Consider the following 15,384-nt stretch of genomic DNA (forward strand, 5'->3'; position numbering starts at 1 on the left):
GGAGCGGGGAGGGGTGGGCGCAGCTCGAGACGGAGGCCGTGCTGAGGTGGCTGGGTCGGGGCATTGCTTGCATGCGTGCGTGTCTCGGGCTGCTTCGCGCCAGGCGATGGGGCCTGTGGCACGCCGGGGGCCGAGCGGAGCTTGGCTCATGCTGTGTGGCAGCGAATGGGCACATGCTTTTTTTTCCAAAGTCTTCGCAATGCCAGTGAATGGGACCATAGCATTCACAACCCTCCATCTGCGCCTGTGCGTGCTCCTGCATACGGTCCAGAAAAAGTGCAATAGCGGGAAACACAACGCTTTTATAGAGAGAGAACTGTTGCGGCTGTGATCACGCAGCCGGCCCAGTGGCGGCGGCGGCCGCATCGGTGGCGCCAGCGAGAGTCAGCATGTCGTGGAGCACGCCGCCGATGAACGACCGGCATGCGCTTTCCCGGGCAGTGGTGTAGCGCGTAGAAATGGCGCGGCCGATGAGCTTCAGCTCGCCTGCGGCGCCGGACTGCATTGTCACCTCGAAGATCCTCTGATGAGGTTTAGCAAAACGGTCGAGGTACTCCGTCAGAGGCTCCCCATTTGTGTCGAAAGGCACGCCATTCCGCGCGTCGGACATCTTGTCGTAAAATCGGGGGTCGCGCACCTGCTTTTTGAATTTTGTGCGGCGCACAATGTGGCCGTCCTCTGGCTGGGAAGTCCCGTAGATGTCGGCGAAGGACGGGGTCGAGGCAACGTCCACCCAGCCGGCAAAGGCTGGTCCGCGTTGGTAGGCAACCCGCTCCTGCGCAGACAGCCAACCGTCCGTCGCTGCTGTGGAAGATGCCGGCGCCGCAGCCGCCTCGGGCGCAGGTTCAAGCTGTCGAGCTACGAGTTCTTGTGTGCGGCGTCGCCACACATCCACAGCATCCATCAGGCCAGGGCCACTGGCCAGACTGCTGGGCAACGGCGAACCTCCAGTAAGGGACTCGAGAGTAATATCCCGCGCCTTGGTGCCAGTTGGACTAAATCCTGCAACAAGAGCAAGCCCATCAGCATCGCCTTCGCGGCTGTTGCCAACGGCAGCTCCATGGTTTGGTGGTGGCCTCTCTGATGGCGGAGCTTGAGCTGCGCGCGTGTACTCAGCGGACTGCTCGGAGTTGCCAGGCAACACGCGAGATCGAGTGGTGTAGTGCACTGATAGACCTTGCACTGCTAGGATCGCCTCTGCCAGATTCATTGCCGGGAAGTGCTCAAGTGCGCGGAGCAGCAACCTGGAGGCTTGCCTGGGCACGTTCGACTCATCATCCAGCTGGTACACGTGATCCAGAACGCGCGTGGCCGCATCTAGTCCCAAACTCTGGTGCACAGCACCGACAAAGTGCGAGAACTTCCATCCAAGCGAACTCTGCCCACAAGGAAGCAGCGCCACCTGGTACGACGTTCCCGCGACGTCCTGACTCCTGAGCAGCGGCGTTTCCGCCTCCAAGAAATGCAGAGGAGATGCAGCAGACGGGTCACTCGACTCGCAATCGGCCTCTTCGCGGGTCAGCCCCATCGCGTCGAAGTGCAACTCCTTGGCAAAAAGCCGCAAGGCGAAGTGATTGTGAAGGACAGCGTTAAGCTCGCTTGCAGCGTTGGTGGTGAGCGTGATGCCGCGTCGGGAGCAGTACTTCAGCACCGCGCCGGACAGGTAACGATCGACAAGAGCATCTCCCAAGGTGGTGAGCTGGTGCTGGTGCGCATCAAACTGCGTCGTGAAGAGAGGCGAAAAAGGCGCGGCGGGCGTATGAGAAAGGCTACCGGGCGTCTTTTCTGGCAACGCAGGAGCGTACTCTACGCCGCACTGGCGAAGTGCCTGCAGAAAACACCTGTACGCGGTCGAGTTCACTCGGGTAGCTCGCAGAACGAGGCCTCGCCGCATGGTGTCGTGTGCGTCGGTGAGGTGCAGACCGGCGCGAAATCCTACAGGAGCAGGCAACTCTCTCGCGCATCGCAAGCAACGCGAAATAGAAAGGGAAGGTAGAGGCAGTGGGAGGGAGGAGGAGCGGAAGTTGGTACACCCGCCAGCAGAGACTGCGGGACATCCTCACTGAATCGCAGAGAATTGCACAGGAGTGCTCGTGTGTTTGCGTGCGTGTGTGGTTCAAGCGACTAAAGTGGATGCAAATGAGAGACAGAGTTGTTGCCAGTCGATACTTCGCTGCCTATCCTGACTAATCTGTTTAAAAAAGGGTGTTTTCGCTTGCTCCAGCGGGTAGCAACACTCAATTCAGTACAGGCTATCACCACCTCAACTCCCTTCCCCCTCTTTCTCGCAACAATTTATTCGCCACTTGTAGGCGTCCTCATTGTCGCCGTATTGCCCTTCTCCGCACGTGTTGTGGCACTTTGTCCTTGACGAGAGCTGGCGGCTCTCTGTATTCAGTGAGTCACCTGGGGAACTCGTTAGCGAGAAGTACGCAGGCGTCGGCGCAAGAAAATAAGAAAGCGAAACAAAATCGGCAGTAGGCGACAGAGGAAAAAGAGGGAACGCCACGCACACACACAAAACTCACTTCCACGTCCACTGCACTGCGGCTACACGCGGGCACAGACAAGAGCAACAGCATACACGATGTGCCGGTCAAGGAAAGAGAAGGAGCTCTCTAGTTACTGCGTGAGACGCTCCACTTCTTCGCAGTGGGCGTATCCATCCATCGTGCCTTCAGCGTCGGAAAAGGGAATGGAGTCCTCGTACCTGTCCAGTTCGTACTGCACATCCGCATCTTGCGGTTGTGCCACGGCAACGGTCTGTTCCTGTGAGGCCGAGCTAGACGAGGAAGCGACGGGAGAAGCCGGTGGCTTGGCCGCCGGGATGCTGACCGTGGCCTGCGACGCAGTTGTCACGGCAGTGGCATTCGATGAGCCGACGCCCGGGATCTGTCTCGTCGGCTCGTACAGCTGAACTAGTCGCTCCAGCAGGGACCCGTCGCCCGGCAATCGTGCCAGATCACCGAGAAGGGCGGAGCGCTCATTGAAAAGAAGATGCAGACTGCTTTCCACGTCAAGCACACCAGCAGTCTGCTGGAGATGGTAGTGCTGAAGAAAGTCGTGGAGCAGCAGCAGGCATACCTTGGCATGGGTGGTGAGTGTCAGCGGTCGTATGAAAGGACCAACAGCGGCGTTTTGAAGCTCATCGTCACCGCGAATCAACGCCAGGGCAGTGGCGCGCAGTTGAGCCCGTATCTTTCCAAGTGCCCCAGATGCCGTTAGCGCGCTCACAAGCGCGTCCTGAAGCTGCAGCAGGGCTGCATTCGATTCGCTCCCTTCCTCAATTTGAGTTGTGTCATCTGGCCTGAATTCATCCATGCCGTCCTGCAGGCGAAGTACGATAGTAGGCAACGCGTCAGCTGCTTCGTGCACGCGTCGCAGGCAGAAGGAAGAAATGACAAGGAGACGAGAAGGACAGAAAAGTGGCGCAGTAAATGAAAACTAGAAAGAGGCAGGGAGGGAGAGAAAGCGACGCGATGCGTGAGAGACGCACGCGCAGTCTCACACCAGACCAGCAGTCCATACAGGGAGTGCCACAAAAAAAAAGCAAACAACAACAAAGGCGGTTGTCGGTGTTTCCACAGGGCAGGCGGAGGATGGAGAGGGAGGAAGAGGGTGCTGAGCAACCACTAAAGCGCGGCTCACGCCCGTCCTGCGAATAAATCGCTTCCGTTCAAGCGCTTTAGACGGCATCATGTATTGCGCGTTGAAACAAACGTGTTATCCCTCTGTTCAGACTTCAGACATACACTTTTTTGGGGGAGGGGGGAAGGAGGGGCTGCGTGCGCTCCCCTACGGAAAGCCAACACGGACAAACAGGCACACGAGATAGGTTAGCTTAAACGTCTGGAAAGGGGGCGGACCTTGACCGCGATCCGAGGCCGGCAGTGATCTTTCCCCTGGAACATTACCAAAAAGTCTCTGCGAAGCGGTAGAATTTGGCGGTGCCGTCGTCGCTTGTGCTCGCGAGGACGGTCGAGGTGGTCACAAGACTGAGGACCATGCGACGGTGGCCCATGAGCAACGCTAGCGGCTCCTGCGCCGAGGACCGTCCGTCCCATACGCGGATCTTGCCGTCACTGCACCCGGCGGCGATCAGGTGCGAGTGAGACCACAAAGCGGGAATGACGCTTTCGCCCACCTCCCATGTCGCACGAGCAGAGAAGTCGGCGACGTTCCACACAATGACGCGGCAGTCACAGCTGGCCGTCAAGAGGAGCAGAGAGCTCTCGTTGATGGCCAGCGACTCGATGGCCTGCTCGTGCAGGTCCTCGAAGTGCGTCACTACCTTGCCACTTCGTAAGGAGATCACATGCAACGTGCCATCTTCGCAGCCCACTACGCACTGGTCGTCGTTCACAAATTGCAGCGCTGTGATGCCAGCACTGTCGGGGCTGAGATCCTTCGATATGCAAAGCTCTTGATCCCCGGTTTTGGGGTTGAAAACGGCAACGGTGCCGTCGCTGCTGCCCGTCACCAGCTTCTTGACGTCTGGTGACCAGGCAGTGCAGGTAACAGCGCCGCGGTGGCCAACAAAGTACATGACGAGAGTGCCCTTGACAGTGTTCCACATCGCGGCTTGCGCGTCGTCGGCGCCGGCGGCGAGGATGAGACTGGAGGGGTGCCACAAGAGCGTCATGATCTCGCCGTAGAGATCGCACAGTGTGTGCTTGCGCTCCCATGTCTCTGTCGACCATATAGCGACGCTGGAATCGAGACTGCCACTGGCCAGCCACTGCCCGTTCGGGGAAAAGGAGAGAAGACTAACCGTGTCGGTGTGCCCCGTGAGAGCGGCCTTGAGCACCGGCTCCTTGCCAGCGTGGTCCATCTCCAAGACGTACACCTCCTCCCCTTCCCCGCCCACAGCAAAGATGCGCTCATTCTGTGGGTGCACTGCGATGGCATGAAGAGGCTTTTTCGCCGGCGCCACGAACGTTGCGAAGGCGTCGTCGTGCTCCGGCTCATGGTCGGGGGCCGCGTTGAGATCCTCCACCTCGGCACCCAGATGCAGACCCCCACACTCCTCCTCGTTATCTCTGTTTTGCACATCCATCTCGGCATGATTATCGACGATATCAGAGGCATCGTCGCCGTCCTCCTCGGGCACGGCAGCCTCGTCGAGAATCTCAATGCCGGGGTCCTCGAGATCGATGAAGGCCTCCTCGGCCTCCTCAAGGTCCTCGACGAGGCCCTCGCGGATCGGAAGGTGGTAAGGCATGCTGTCTGATACGCACCGCAGACAGGAAGAGAGTTATGGGCACAGGTTCGCGCGCGTGTACAACTCTGCGCAGTGAATGTGGAAAGGGTAACCAGAAACAGCCAACAGAGCTGTACGCTGCGCTGCGGGTGGCACAGTGCCAAGACAGGAGTGCGAGAGGCAAGCAAAAATGGGATGTGTGAGAGTGTCGGTCACGACGCGCGGGGTGGTGAACGCAAGTGCGAAGGAGCGATCCGGAGCAGACGAGAGCACGGCGACGCGGTAAGCTCAACGTCCAGCACACGTAATGCAGAGTGGCAAGGAGCAAGACAGATGCACAGCAAGACATGGGGGCAGTCTCCCAGGGCAGAAGATACTCGTTCTGTCTCGTGTGCACATGTGGAGGCTGAACGCAGCGCAATACAACAAATCGCCCTGTGTCCGTTTACCCGGCAAAGGCGTCGAGCGGCGACAGCTGAGAGTGAAAGGTGGTGAAACCAGGTCGCATGATTCGCTGCTGTGCTGATGGTATTGTACATAGGTGCCTCCCGCACACAGCTGTCCGTTGGACGTGTAAGTGTATACAAACGCACACTGCTGCGGCTACGCGCAGTATCGAGCCTAAAGTAAAAGGTGGAGCACACTCCACACGAGCCCCTGCCCCTTCTATACGCAGCGTCACTCAGCGCTTGCTGGCGATGGTCTCGCGAATACCGGCGTGAGTGATCTTGGCAAGGTCTTTGTCCCGTACAGCGAGCTGACGACCGCCAACGAGCTTTCCGAGAATCGAAACCGCCAAATCGCGCACCTCGGGGTTGGGGTGGTTCACCGTGGGGAGAAGTAGTTTGTGGAGCACCTGCTCGGAATGGAAGCCGGCGCTGTCCACGTGTAGGCGACCGTTTTCCACAAGCAGCTGAAACAAACTCAAGCGCGCGAGCTGCGCCCTCGCATTGCTGAATGGCAGATTTCGCCTCTCCTTGTCTGTTGGCTCCATCAACGCAGCTGACAGGATAGAGCTGGACGGGATGGCGGCGGTCTTCACGTACAGTGTCAGGGTCGTGAGCGCCTCATCGCGGATGCGCTGAAGGTTGTCGCTGCATCGCGTGAGGAGGCGCGGGAGGAGGGCAACGAGAGGCGAGAGAACACCGCCGATGCACTTGGATGTGTCGTCGAGACACATGCGAACAAAAGTGCACGCCGCGAACACCACATTCGGGATCGAGTCCTGAAGGCCGTACGCGTTGAGGTCTAGAAAGCGAAGTAGTGCATCCTCGACAGCCTGCGCAGGAGACGGCAGCATATCCATCTTCTCGGTCAGCACAATCAAGGCGGCCTCCCGCAACTTGAAGCTTCGCGAAAACAAGCACGCCACTGTGAAGCTGCCGACGGCGGCAATAAGAAACTGGATGTCGAAGCCAGGATTCGCGAGTGCCACGGAGGCGACCTCTTCGCTCCCAGCGCAGGAGAGAATCGCGTGTGCGACGGCCTTTTCGCGCGGCTCTAGCGTGTCCACGTTGATTACCTGTGCTTCCTGTTCGTTCGCCTCGATCGCGTCAGGTGCGGGAGACTTCACATTCTCGACAGCTTCATCGGCGTGCGGCGTGCCAGCCATGGAGACAGGCGTGGAGGGAAGGCTGACATTATACCGGAGGTGGCTCGCGACACCGGAGACCCACTCGCCACTTCGGGCAGAGGGTGGCGCCGCTGCCGGAGAAGGCAGAGAGGTCTCTTCGAACAGCTGCTCAACCAGCGTGTTCATGCGAATCTTCAACTTCTGCGCGGTGTCGAAATGCTCGTCAATTATGGCCTGCACCTTGTCTTGCTCAAGTTCGTAGACCTCCCTGGCCCGGCTATTCAACAGCGCCAGCTTGTCCCGGCACTCGGCGGCGACGTGATAGTCCTCGATCGCCACCGCCTCCGCCTTGAGTGACACCAGCTCCTCGGAGCGACGCAGAAAGAAGTCCTCAAACTCAAGGATACGGACAGAGCGGAAGATCCCGCTCGGCACGGCGTGAGAGGGCGCCCCGCCGCCGTAGGACAAGCGAGCCTGTTGCGGGGACGTCAAAGAGGCGAGGGGCATGGACTTGCCACCACCCTCGTTCGCATTCGACGCGCTTTTCGCGCGCGGGCCGTCGAGCGAGACCAAGGCCGGTGGCGTGCCAGATGACTGCCGCTTCGTCGCTGCCTGCTTTGTCGGCGGCGCAGCCGAGTTGCGGCGCCGGGGCGGTGTCTCGACTCCAGGCAGCCGATCGGCGTGGAATGCGATCGGCTCGATCAGGTACCCGCTGCACTCCAGAGAGTAGATTCCGACCTGATGCCCTGTGTTGTAGGCGTTGATGAAAGGGCGGTCAAAGAGTAGCTTCAGGAAATAGGCCTCTGTTTTGAGGTGGACCGTTTTGCGTTCCTTCGACTTGAAGTGCGACTGTTCGTTGCTGTTGAAGTCCACGGAGCCAAGCTTGACAAACCGCACGTTGCGGAACGACGGTGGGTTGTCCCAGTCGTCGCCTTCGGAGAGCTTCGCAACGCGCACCTCCACTTTCGTCGCGATCTTTGCCTCATGAGAGAGAATGCGAAGCTGCTGCAACCACACGTTACCCTGAAAGCGAATGACTAAAGTTTGTGGCGTCTTGCCGTGGCGCGCGCTCTGCCAGCCAGCCGGTATCGGCGATCCAGGCTTTACCTCACCGTTGCATCCGCCCAGCTCTGATACAGGATGATGCGGATCCTCGCTGGTGCAAAACAGTACATCGTAGGGAAGAGCGACCGACATGGTGATGTCAATGCCCTTTCAGACAGCTTTCTGTGAAGATGAGGGAGGAGCGGACAGAAAAAGAGAGAGGCCGGAAAAAAGATGAGGCGGAAAGAGCGCTTAAAACACAGGAAGCGATCCAATCGCTGCCGTTTGTGCGCTAGTGAGAGTGCGAGGTTCAACAATTGGTCGTGGTAGCCACAGAGACACGCCAATGACGAGGTGAACACACAGGAGGCTCTATGCATTATGCCTTGAACACTCGACAGTGCGGTCATCACACAAGATAATGGTTAAGGGCAGAGTGGGCCGCGAACGGCACGTAACGCGCCGGTACGACGGGCCAGTGGGCCTCTCCGTCCGCTGGAAGAGCTACCAGGGCACGCCGGAGAGAAAGAGGAATGAGGAAGACCACGACTCACTTTTTTGCTCTTCCTCCTTCACTACCACCACCAACGATGCAATCTCTTCCAAGCAAATGCACACGCGCTGACGTATGTGTGTGTGTGTGTGTGTGTGTGGTGGAAGAGCGGCACTGCTACACCACTCTGAAATGCCAGCGTCTCATGTTACCCTCGTGGTTTTTCCATTTTAGGTGACGCACAAATGCAGGCGCAATGCCACGCAACAGCGGCATGCGCGCGTCTCTCCATGCCGGCGTCCCCTTTCGGCGCTTCACCCTGGAGTGGACTGCTGCTCTTCCTCAAAGAACACGTGGCGCCTAGACAGCAAAGGGTAACAGGAGAAAAATAAGAGAATAAAGCATCATCATAGGCCTCCGAATGACACGCATTCACCACCCACCGACACTAAACGAACCACGCGCCAGGCAGTTCACGACGCCCTAGTAACGGGGGAACAAGGCAACTCTGTGATAACCTGAGTGTAGCTGTTCTGCATGCTCGGGAGGAACCGTGGATTTAGTGGTCCATCAGTTTCGTCGTACCACTCAGACGGGGCGTCGCGACGCCGCGCCTGCCGCTGAGAATCCATAGCTTTCTTTGCGTGCGCCTCGAGTTCTTGGCGCCGCAGCAGCACCATCTCCGCAACCCGCGCAGCGCCGGTGGTTGTCGTCAGAGGATACTTGTCTACCTGGATGCCGCGGCGCTCGAGCTCGCGCTCGAAGGCACCACGGCCGCTATGATGAAGGCCCATGTTGTTGTTGTAGCTCTGTGTGGCGCGCCGGGCATTGACGCTGTTGCGCGTCTGCAGCCGCTCCATCCCATAGTACCACCGCATCGTCGACCGCGCGGACAAGTACTTGTTGGCATCAAAGTCGTTCACATGGTCCTCGTCCCAGAGACCTGTGCCCCTCTTGTACTTCATCGTGAAGCCGCCAAAGCAGAGGGACGAGCGCCGCATTATTCCTTGCTGCATTAATCGGCCAAATCGCGTCGAGCTTGCTCCTCGCTGGGAGACGCCGTTAGCGAGGAATGACGATAAGCGACGTTTTCGCGTCACAATCGGCTTGCCAAGCGCAAAAAAAGAGAAACCAAAAAGAGAAGCGAGAAAAAGAGGCGACAGGTGAGCACCCAAAAGTGTCAACACAGCTGAAAGAAAGTTCACTGTGCATGTCAGTGGGAGAGAGGGGGGTGCGGGGTCGAGCACGTCCCCAGAGCGAGCTTCGCGAGCCACCAGTCTCCACTGAAGACACAAAAACGTTTTATTTTGTGGGGCTCTCGCATGTATGCTGGCCGACAGTCGACTTTTTTTGGTGTTCTCCTTCGAATGCGGGAAAGGTGCGGAGTGCTGAGATGCACCTCACTACGGAAACAAACATCAAGGAAGCTGTGCGTGACACGCACCAGCAGACAGGCACTCGGAAGGCACGCACGCGCACAAACAAAAAGCGACGCGAACGATTGATAGACTGCGGTAAGGCTCAGCTGCGCGCAGGCCCCCTACGACGAGTCGCTGTCTCACTCAGGTGTTGATGTCCACGACCAACAACACTCGCCACTGGCAGACACCACGTCCACTGTCAACGAAACATCGTAGTCAAGCTTCAAGCTCGCTGCAATAAGGCCCTCTATCGCACCAACGTGCAGCGGTATTGGTATCTTCAAACTATCTGCCACCTCAGCAAATGCGGGCAGGGCTGCTGTTGTGCTTGACGCTTCATCGGCGGTGGTGGTGTCGGGATTAGTAGTAGCAGGACGGTGCGCCGCGCCCATCAGGTCCAATGTACTGAACGCCTGCATCGCTTGCCTCGTGGAAAGCGCGAGGGGCGTGGTATGGGTGATGCCCGCAGCTGTCCGTTCAACAAACGCACGTAGCACAGTTTCCGACACTTGTGAGAACGAAGAGCGCAGTAGCGTAACGGCCCGCAGAAAGTTCTGGCAATCGTCACGCACTGCCTCAAGTAGCATTACAAGCACACCCATGTGTGGCAGACACCCACGTGCTGCCGTCGCCTCCAGTACCGCGAATGCACCTTCGAAGTTGCCGGCCTTTGTGTAGAGTGACGCCCACCAGGAGAGGGCGTCGCTCTCCACAGTTCCCAGCAAACTCACAGCGTGCTCGACGGCAGACACGGGGATCGCGGAAAACAGCTGTGCGAGAGAGCGGTCACCCTTGGCAAGCGCACCAGCGGGGAGGGCCTCACGCAGGCACCGGCGCAGCACGCCGCGATCATGGATGCCGAAGGAGAGCGTTGGTGAAAAGAGCGCTACTGCGGTGCCGTCTGGCACGTCACAGCTCGAAAGCGCAGCACTAGAGCGCTCCGCCTGCGCCCAGAAGAGCCAGTGCGAATTTCGCCGCGTCCTGCGGTGCGTTAGGTGGACGTGCGCGAGACTACGGTGTGCCGTGCGCAGCTCCGCGGAACGCGTCAAACCCGCGAGGGCCAGGGCTATGTCAACGCGACATGTGTAGCGGATCAGCGTGGCGATTTGTTGCTGAGTGTGACAGTGAGGCAGAAGGAGGCGCGCAGTGACAACGTTTCCTTCACCGAAAAGGAAGTGCACGGCGCTGGCCGCCTCCAGCGTCGTCATGTACGCTTCAGCAAAACTCCTCCAGCGGTCGTTGTGGCCGTTGTCCGTCACACCCCATTTCTGCACAACCGATCGTAGCAACACAAGCGTCGAGTAGCGACGCAGAGCAGGAGGCATGCCGCTGCGTGTTGCAGAAAACCACTGCATTGGTGGCTCAGGCAGCGCGCACATACAGTGTATTACGTCACCGTACCCCCACCCTCCGTCCGGCACCAGCCGCGTCGGCGGTGGGACAAAGTTTGACGGCGATGAAGCGTACGCGCACGCTTCATAGAAAAGACCGCACTTCTCAAGGCATTGCGCGATCGTGCCCCCCGGAACGCCCTGATCCTCCATGCAGCCCAGCACGCGCGCAATGAACATGCAGGCGTCATCGCGAGACGAGAAGGGGGCTGCGGAGGAACACAGCACACGCTCTGTGATACGCACCCAAGGCAGCAATGGCACATGACTGATTCCTGATAGACTTGTGGCAAGACGCACCCAATGCACCGGCGAAAACGAATCGTTGCGGAGGGCCTCCTCCACAAAGCTGGCAAGCTGCGGCTTTGAAAAAGATGTTGCACTCGTCAGAATCATACAGAGAATATCGCACTGTTGATCGGCACTGAGCTGCTTGAAGATAGAAAGCAGCGCTGACTCCTGGCAGAGAGGCGACGCGCAGCAGCTGAAAAACACGTCCGCAATGGCGGCAGGTCGGCAGCCTGTGCTGAGAGTGCTGCCATGCTCCATCGGCACCGTCGGCCTCGGACGCCACTCCTTCCGCTGTGCCAGCGGCATCACATCCACCGGGCACAGAGTCTGCGCGTCCAGTTGGCGTCGGTACCACTCCCGCCGAAGCGCTGACGTGCAAGTGCCATTCTCGTCTGAGGATGAGGTCATGCAACGGGCACTGGACACAACCGCCAGCGAAGGAAAGCTGCTCCGTCCAGCCAGACATGTGATGCTTCTGCTCCTCTGAGCAGTGGCAGAGAGAGAGCCGCGCAGGCAAGCGGCTTTCTCTGTGACGGGGCATGACCCATGTCTACAGGGGATGGTAGCACACGAGCTAACGGATAGTTCGCTGCAAAACACGAAGGTGGCCGAAGCAGTGCGCACGTCAGCCTGTCGCCCCCAACGACGCAGGCCGTTCGCACCCTTCTGAGCGGATGGTACCTTCAAGTGGAATAACAGCCCCATCAGCGATGGTAGGTGCATACTGACGAAGCAATTGCTAGCCACAGCAAAGTAATACGCAGGGAGCACTTGTTAGGGGACGACGCATGGTGTGCGCTACACGCCTCGAGCACGCGCGCGCGCCTTTTGCCGTTGCCTGAAGACGCCGACGTGTCTCGCAGCGCACGAGCTGACGAAGAGACGATAATCAGCTCTTCCACAGGCTCACCGATGCACTTGCACGCGGCACGAGCTCTTAGAACTCACAAAAGGGACGTCGCGGGCACTCTTTCTTCCCCTTTTCTGTCGATGGAAGCACTCGAATGCGCACGAGACATCAATCCTCGTTTGTCGGCCGACTTCTCCGGATCATAATAACGGTGAGGGCGCCTAACAGAAAGGGCACTGGAAAAGATGAGGTGATGGCCAAGGTAAAAGGAAGGGTCAGGAGAACAAGTGCAGAGGAACGACTAAGGCACAACCCATCCACGCCGGCGATGCTCACTGATCAGTGCTCTTGCATGAGTCATGCTCTGCAACCCAGTGCCGCGTCGTAGGCACGATCGCACACCCCTTTACGTCGCGGCAAAGCGGTGTGACCTGAGTGAGCCGTGCCCGTCGCTGTCGCCGGAAGCACGGCGCGTGTGCACTGGAGGTGCGGGGAGCGTGGTGGCACACAAGGAGACCTACTTGTACTTTTTTCAAGGTACGTCACGGTTAACACACCGCCGCAAGAGCTAAAGCAATGGAAATCGGAGCAGTTACCCGACAGAGGGCTTGGCGAGCAGATGACGGGGTGCAAGGATGCAAGACACGACCAGCATGGTTTCCTAGTGGTACCCACGGGTTATGTAAAACAGGGCAGAAGTAAGCCCGACACCGGCGAGCAGCGCTGCGTTGGCAGCCATGCCCTTCAGCTCCTCGCTACATAAGATAGTGAGGCCAATATACACAAATGAACCGCTTCCTATCGCCTGCACTGCCGCCAAAATCGAAACCGATGAGGTTGTGGCGGCCGTCGAAGGTACCGGCAGCGCAGCCGGCGCCGCGGCGTCGAAACCAGCGCTCGTCACCGCTGGTGTTGCGCCGTTCAACAATGCGGCACACATGGCAACGCAAATCACCGTCATTGGCGTAAGGAGAAGCCACACGCCGACCGGGCCCTGAATTAGCTGCCGCCAGAACCGATTCGAGGAGCGGTTGGCCTTGATGCACGCCTCCACGTTAGCCTCGTCGCTCATGGCATCTTCCTCCACCTCAGAGTGCATCTCTTTCGCCACTGAGACACCAATTACGAGTCCGTCGCAGAACTTGTGCCCTGAAAGCGGCACCGTCGCGCTGAGCAAGGCAGCAACACTGTTTTCAAAGCCGAGCAAGAGGCCTTCCGTCATGCCATGGAAGCACATCAATATAATGAGAAGCTTCGACGTCGAAACAGAGTTACCAGTTCCGCTGCCGTGCGCGTGCTCCTCGTCCATGTCCAACGTCGCACCATGGCTGTGGCCTCCACGAACTTTTATAGATCGCTCGAGAACGGCAGGGATCAGGACGCCAAAAAGCATCCAGCTACACAGCGCCACCGAATCGGGGCTGGCACCCGACTCCACCTCCAACGACTCTGGAAAAAAGTGAAGTAACGCTATCGTCAGCAGCATGCCGGCAGAAACAAAGTTGGCAAGCGACAGCCACAGCTTCGTCGTAGCAAACGACGCCGTCGTGTGCGGCCGTCGCCCACGTGCCACAGCTTCCAGCAAGGCGGTGGACCGCTCATCACGCCCGCGGCGCACCAAGAAAATAGGAAGCCACACCCCAACGGAGCTCATCAGCGTGACCCAGCACGCTACGAACAGTTTCGCGACAAGCAGCGGCATTGGGCAAACGCTGTTATCCCGAGTGCACAGAAAGGCGCAACGGCCAAACAAAAAGGAAGCGAGAAACACACGAGAAGGAGGGGTCTTTGAAAAGTCGCTGAGGGGTGTTGTTCCTCCGAGTATCACTGTAAGGTCAGGAAGGCTTGAGAGGGCGCACAAGACGAAAACAATGCTGCCCGAATGGGCAGGAGAGAGGGAGTGACTAAAGAAGCCAGCCAAAAAAAGGTGAGCCTCAGCGTTGAACCCTGAGTATTCCTGAAAAAAATATATAAGCGCCAGAGAAAAAAGACCCCTTCAAGCAACTCACGTCGTCCCCCACACACCGGCGGTGCATGTGTGTATGAGCGGAGGGAAGGGGAGAAGCCGTCGTGCACAAACAGGGGAAGGGGAGAATTGTGGCAAGAGGCTGAAATGCTCGCTGCTCTACATGTGAGCTTGTGCTTGGAAAGCGGATTCGAGACCACCCCTTCAAGGAGTAAAGAGAGAGGAGCTTGCTTTGCAAATACCATAAACCCCCTCTGGAGGTGAGGAGGCGCTCTCCCGAAGCGTGCTGCTACGACTTGGCGTCAGCAATGCGAAACAAGAGAGTTGAAAGTGGAAAGATCGAGAGAGAGAGAAAGCAGAGAGCACAATACTGGAGCCGGGCAGGGAGGTAAAAAGAAGCAGAGGCTGAAGCGTGTCAGGGCACCACGGCCCGTCTCTCTGCGTGCACATGCGTCGACAACTCAGCACGCGCTCGCATGCCTAAGACTCCGATGCACGTCGCCACGGTAAAACGAGAGTGACGTTGAGTAAACCAGTTCCAGAACCAGAACGAGTAGCACGCACCACGCAACCGGCCCTGGGAAAATGCCAGAGCGTACGCAACTCCACTTCCACACATGTTACAACAAAAGGGTCGCGCGAAGAGTCCGCGCTGCACAGGCAGAAAAGAGGTTGTCTGGAGAGCCGTTGCATCATACACTTCCGGCTACACGGCCATGAGCGCAGCCACCGTTTGCCTTTCTTTTTCTCTTCGAATGGAGCCGCTAAGGGATCAATGATGCATCGGTGCAAAGACGTGGTCGAATAAAGACAGGAGTTGGGGTCGCGATTCGCGCAGGCGCGACTCCAATACATGAAAAGGAAAAAGCGCACAGACATAACAAAAAAAAAAAACAACAGGAGGCTTTTGCTTTTTCAGCGTGTCCATTCCACACCCGGAACAAGTCAACGAATACGCGCATGCAGGCACAGCTCGCCGGCCTCTGCTGCACCACAGCGAAATCCTCGCCGTCTAGGGCGGGGCCTCTGCCGTCGCATCCGGGCGTGCGTCTAGCGGGCGCCTCGTGTCCTTCCTCCGCTCCATACTCCCCGTGCGCGCGGCGCGAGCGGCTCCAGGCCCACCTGCCTGGACGGCACAGCCATGATCAAGGCGAG

At 58.5% G+C, this 15,384-nt stretch overlaps 7 protein-coding genes across 7 annotated transcripts; all 7 read right to left on the bottom strand.

The window, feature by feature from the left end:
- Positions 1-331: 331 nt before the first annotated feature.
- On the bottom strand, positions 332-1,894 carry LDBPK_330040 (hypothetical protein, conserved; the record flags this gene model as incomplete). The annotated part of the gene is made up of 1 exon (XM_003863780.1): positions 332-1,894. One exon carries the CDS (start codon positions 1,892-1,894, stop codon positions 332-334), a length of 1,563 nt encoding a protein of 520 aa, XP_003863828.1.
- A 728-nt stretch (positions 1,895-2,622) lies between these two features.
- Positions 2,623-3,321, bottom strand: LDBPK_330050 (hypothetical protein, conserved; the record flags this gene model as incomplete). Its single annotated transcript, XM_003863781.1, has 1 exon — positions 2,623-3,321. One exon carries the CDS (start codon positions 3,319-3,321, stop codon positions 2,623-2,625), a length of 699 nt encoding a protein of 232 aa, XP_003863829.1.
- A 589-nt stretch (positions 3,322-3,910) lies between these two features.
- LDBPK_330060 (hypothetical protein, conserved) lies at positions 3,911-5,221 on the bottom strand (the record flags this gene model as incomplete). Its single annotated transcript, XM_003863782.1, has 1 exon — positions 3,911-5,221. The coding sequence occupies one exon, from the start codon at positions 5,219-5,221 to the stop codon at positions 3,911-3,913; it is 1,311 nt and encodes a 436-aa protein (XP_003863830.1).
- A 661-nt stretch (positions 5,222-5,882) lies between these two features.
- Positions 5,883-7,970, bottom strand: LDBPK_330070 (hypothetical protein, conserved; the record flags this gene model as incomplete). The annotated part of the gene is made up of 1 exon (XM_003863783.1): positions 5,883-7,970. The coding sequence occupies one exon, from the start codon at positions 7,968-7,970 to the stop codon at positions 5,883-5,885; it is 2,088 nt and encodes a 695-aa protein (XP_003863831.1).
- Positions 7,971-8,783: 813 nt separating this feature from the next.
- LDBPK_330080 (hypothetical protein, conserved) lies at positions 8,784-9,311 on the bottom strand (the record flags this gene model as incomplete). The annotated part of the gene is made up of 1 exon (XM_003863784.1): positions 8,784-9,311. One exon carries the CDS (start codon positions 9,309-9,311, stop codon positions 8,784-8,786), a length of 528 nt encoding a protein of 175 aa, XP_003863832.1.
- Positions 9,312-9,868: 557 nt separating this feature from the next.
- Positions 9,869-11,719, bottom strand: LDBPK_330090 (hypothetical protein, conserved; the record flags this gene model as incomplete). The annotated part of the gene is made up of 1 exon (XM_003863785.1): positions 9,869-11,719. The coding sequence occupies one exon, from the start codon at positions 11,717-11,719 to the stop codon at positions 9,869-9,871; it is 1,851 nt and encodes a 616-aa protein (XP_003863833.1).
- Positions 11,720-12,924: 1,205 nt separating this feature from the next.
- LDBPK_330100 (hypothetical protein, conserved) lies at positions 12,925-13,917 on the bottom strand (the record flags this gene model as incomplete). Its single annotated transcript, XM_003863786.1, has 1 exon — positions 12,925-13,917. One exon carries the CDS (start codon positions 13,915-13,917, stop codon positions 12,925-12,927), a length of 993 nt encoding a protein of 330 aa, XP_003863834.1.
- Positions 13,918-15,384: the final 1,467 nt, after the last annotated feature.

The sequence above is a fragment of the Leishmania donovani genome, chromosome 33 (genome assembly GCF_000227135.1).
Source record: "Leishmania donovani BPK282A1 complete genome, chromosome 33".
Lineage (NCBI taxonomy): Eukaryota > Euglenozoa > Kinetoplastea > Trypanosomatida > Trypanosomatidae > Leishmania > Leishmania donovani.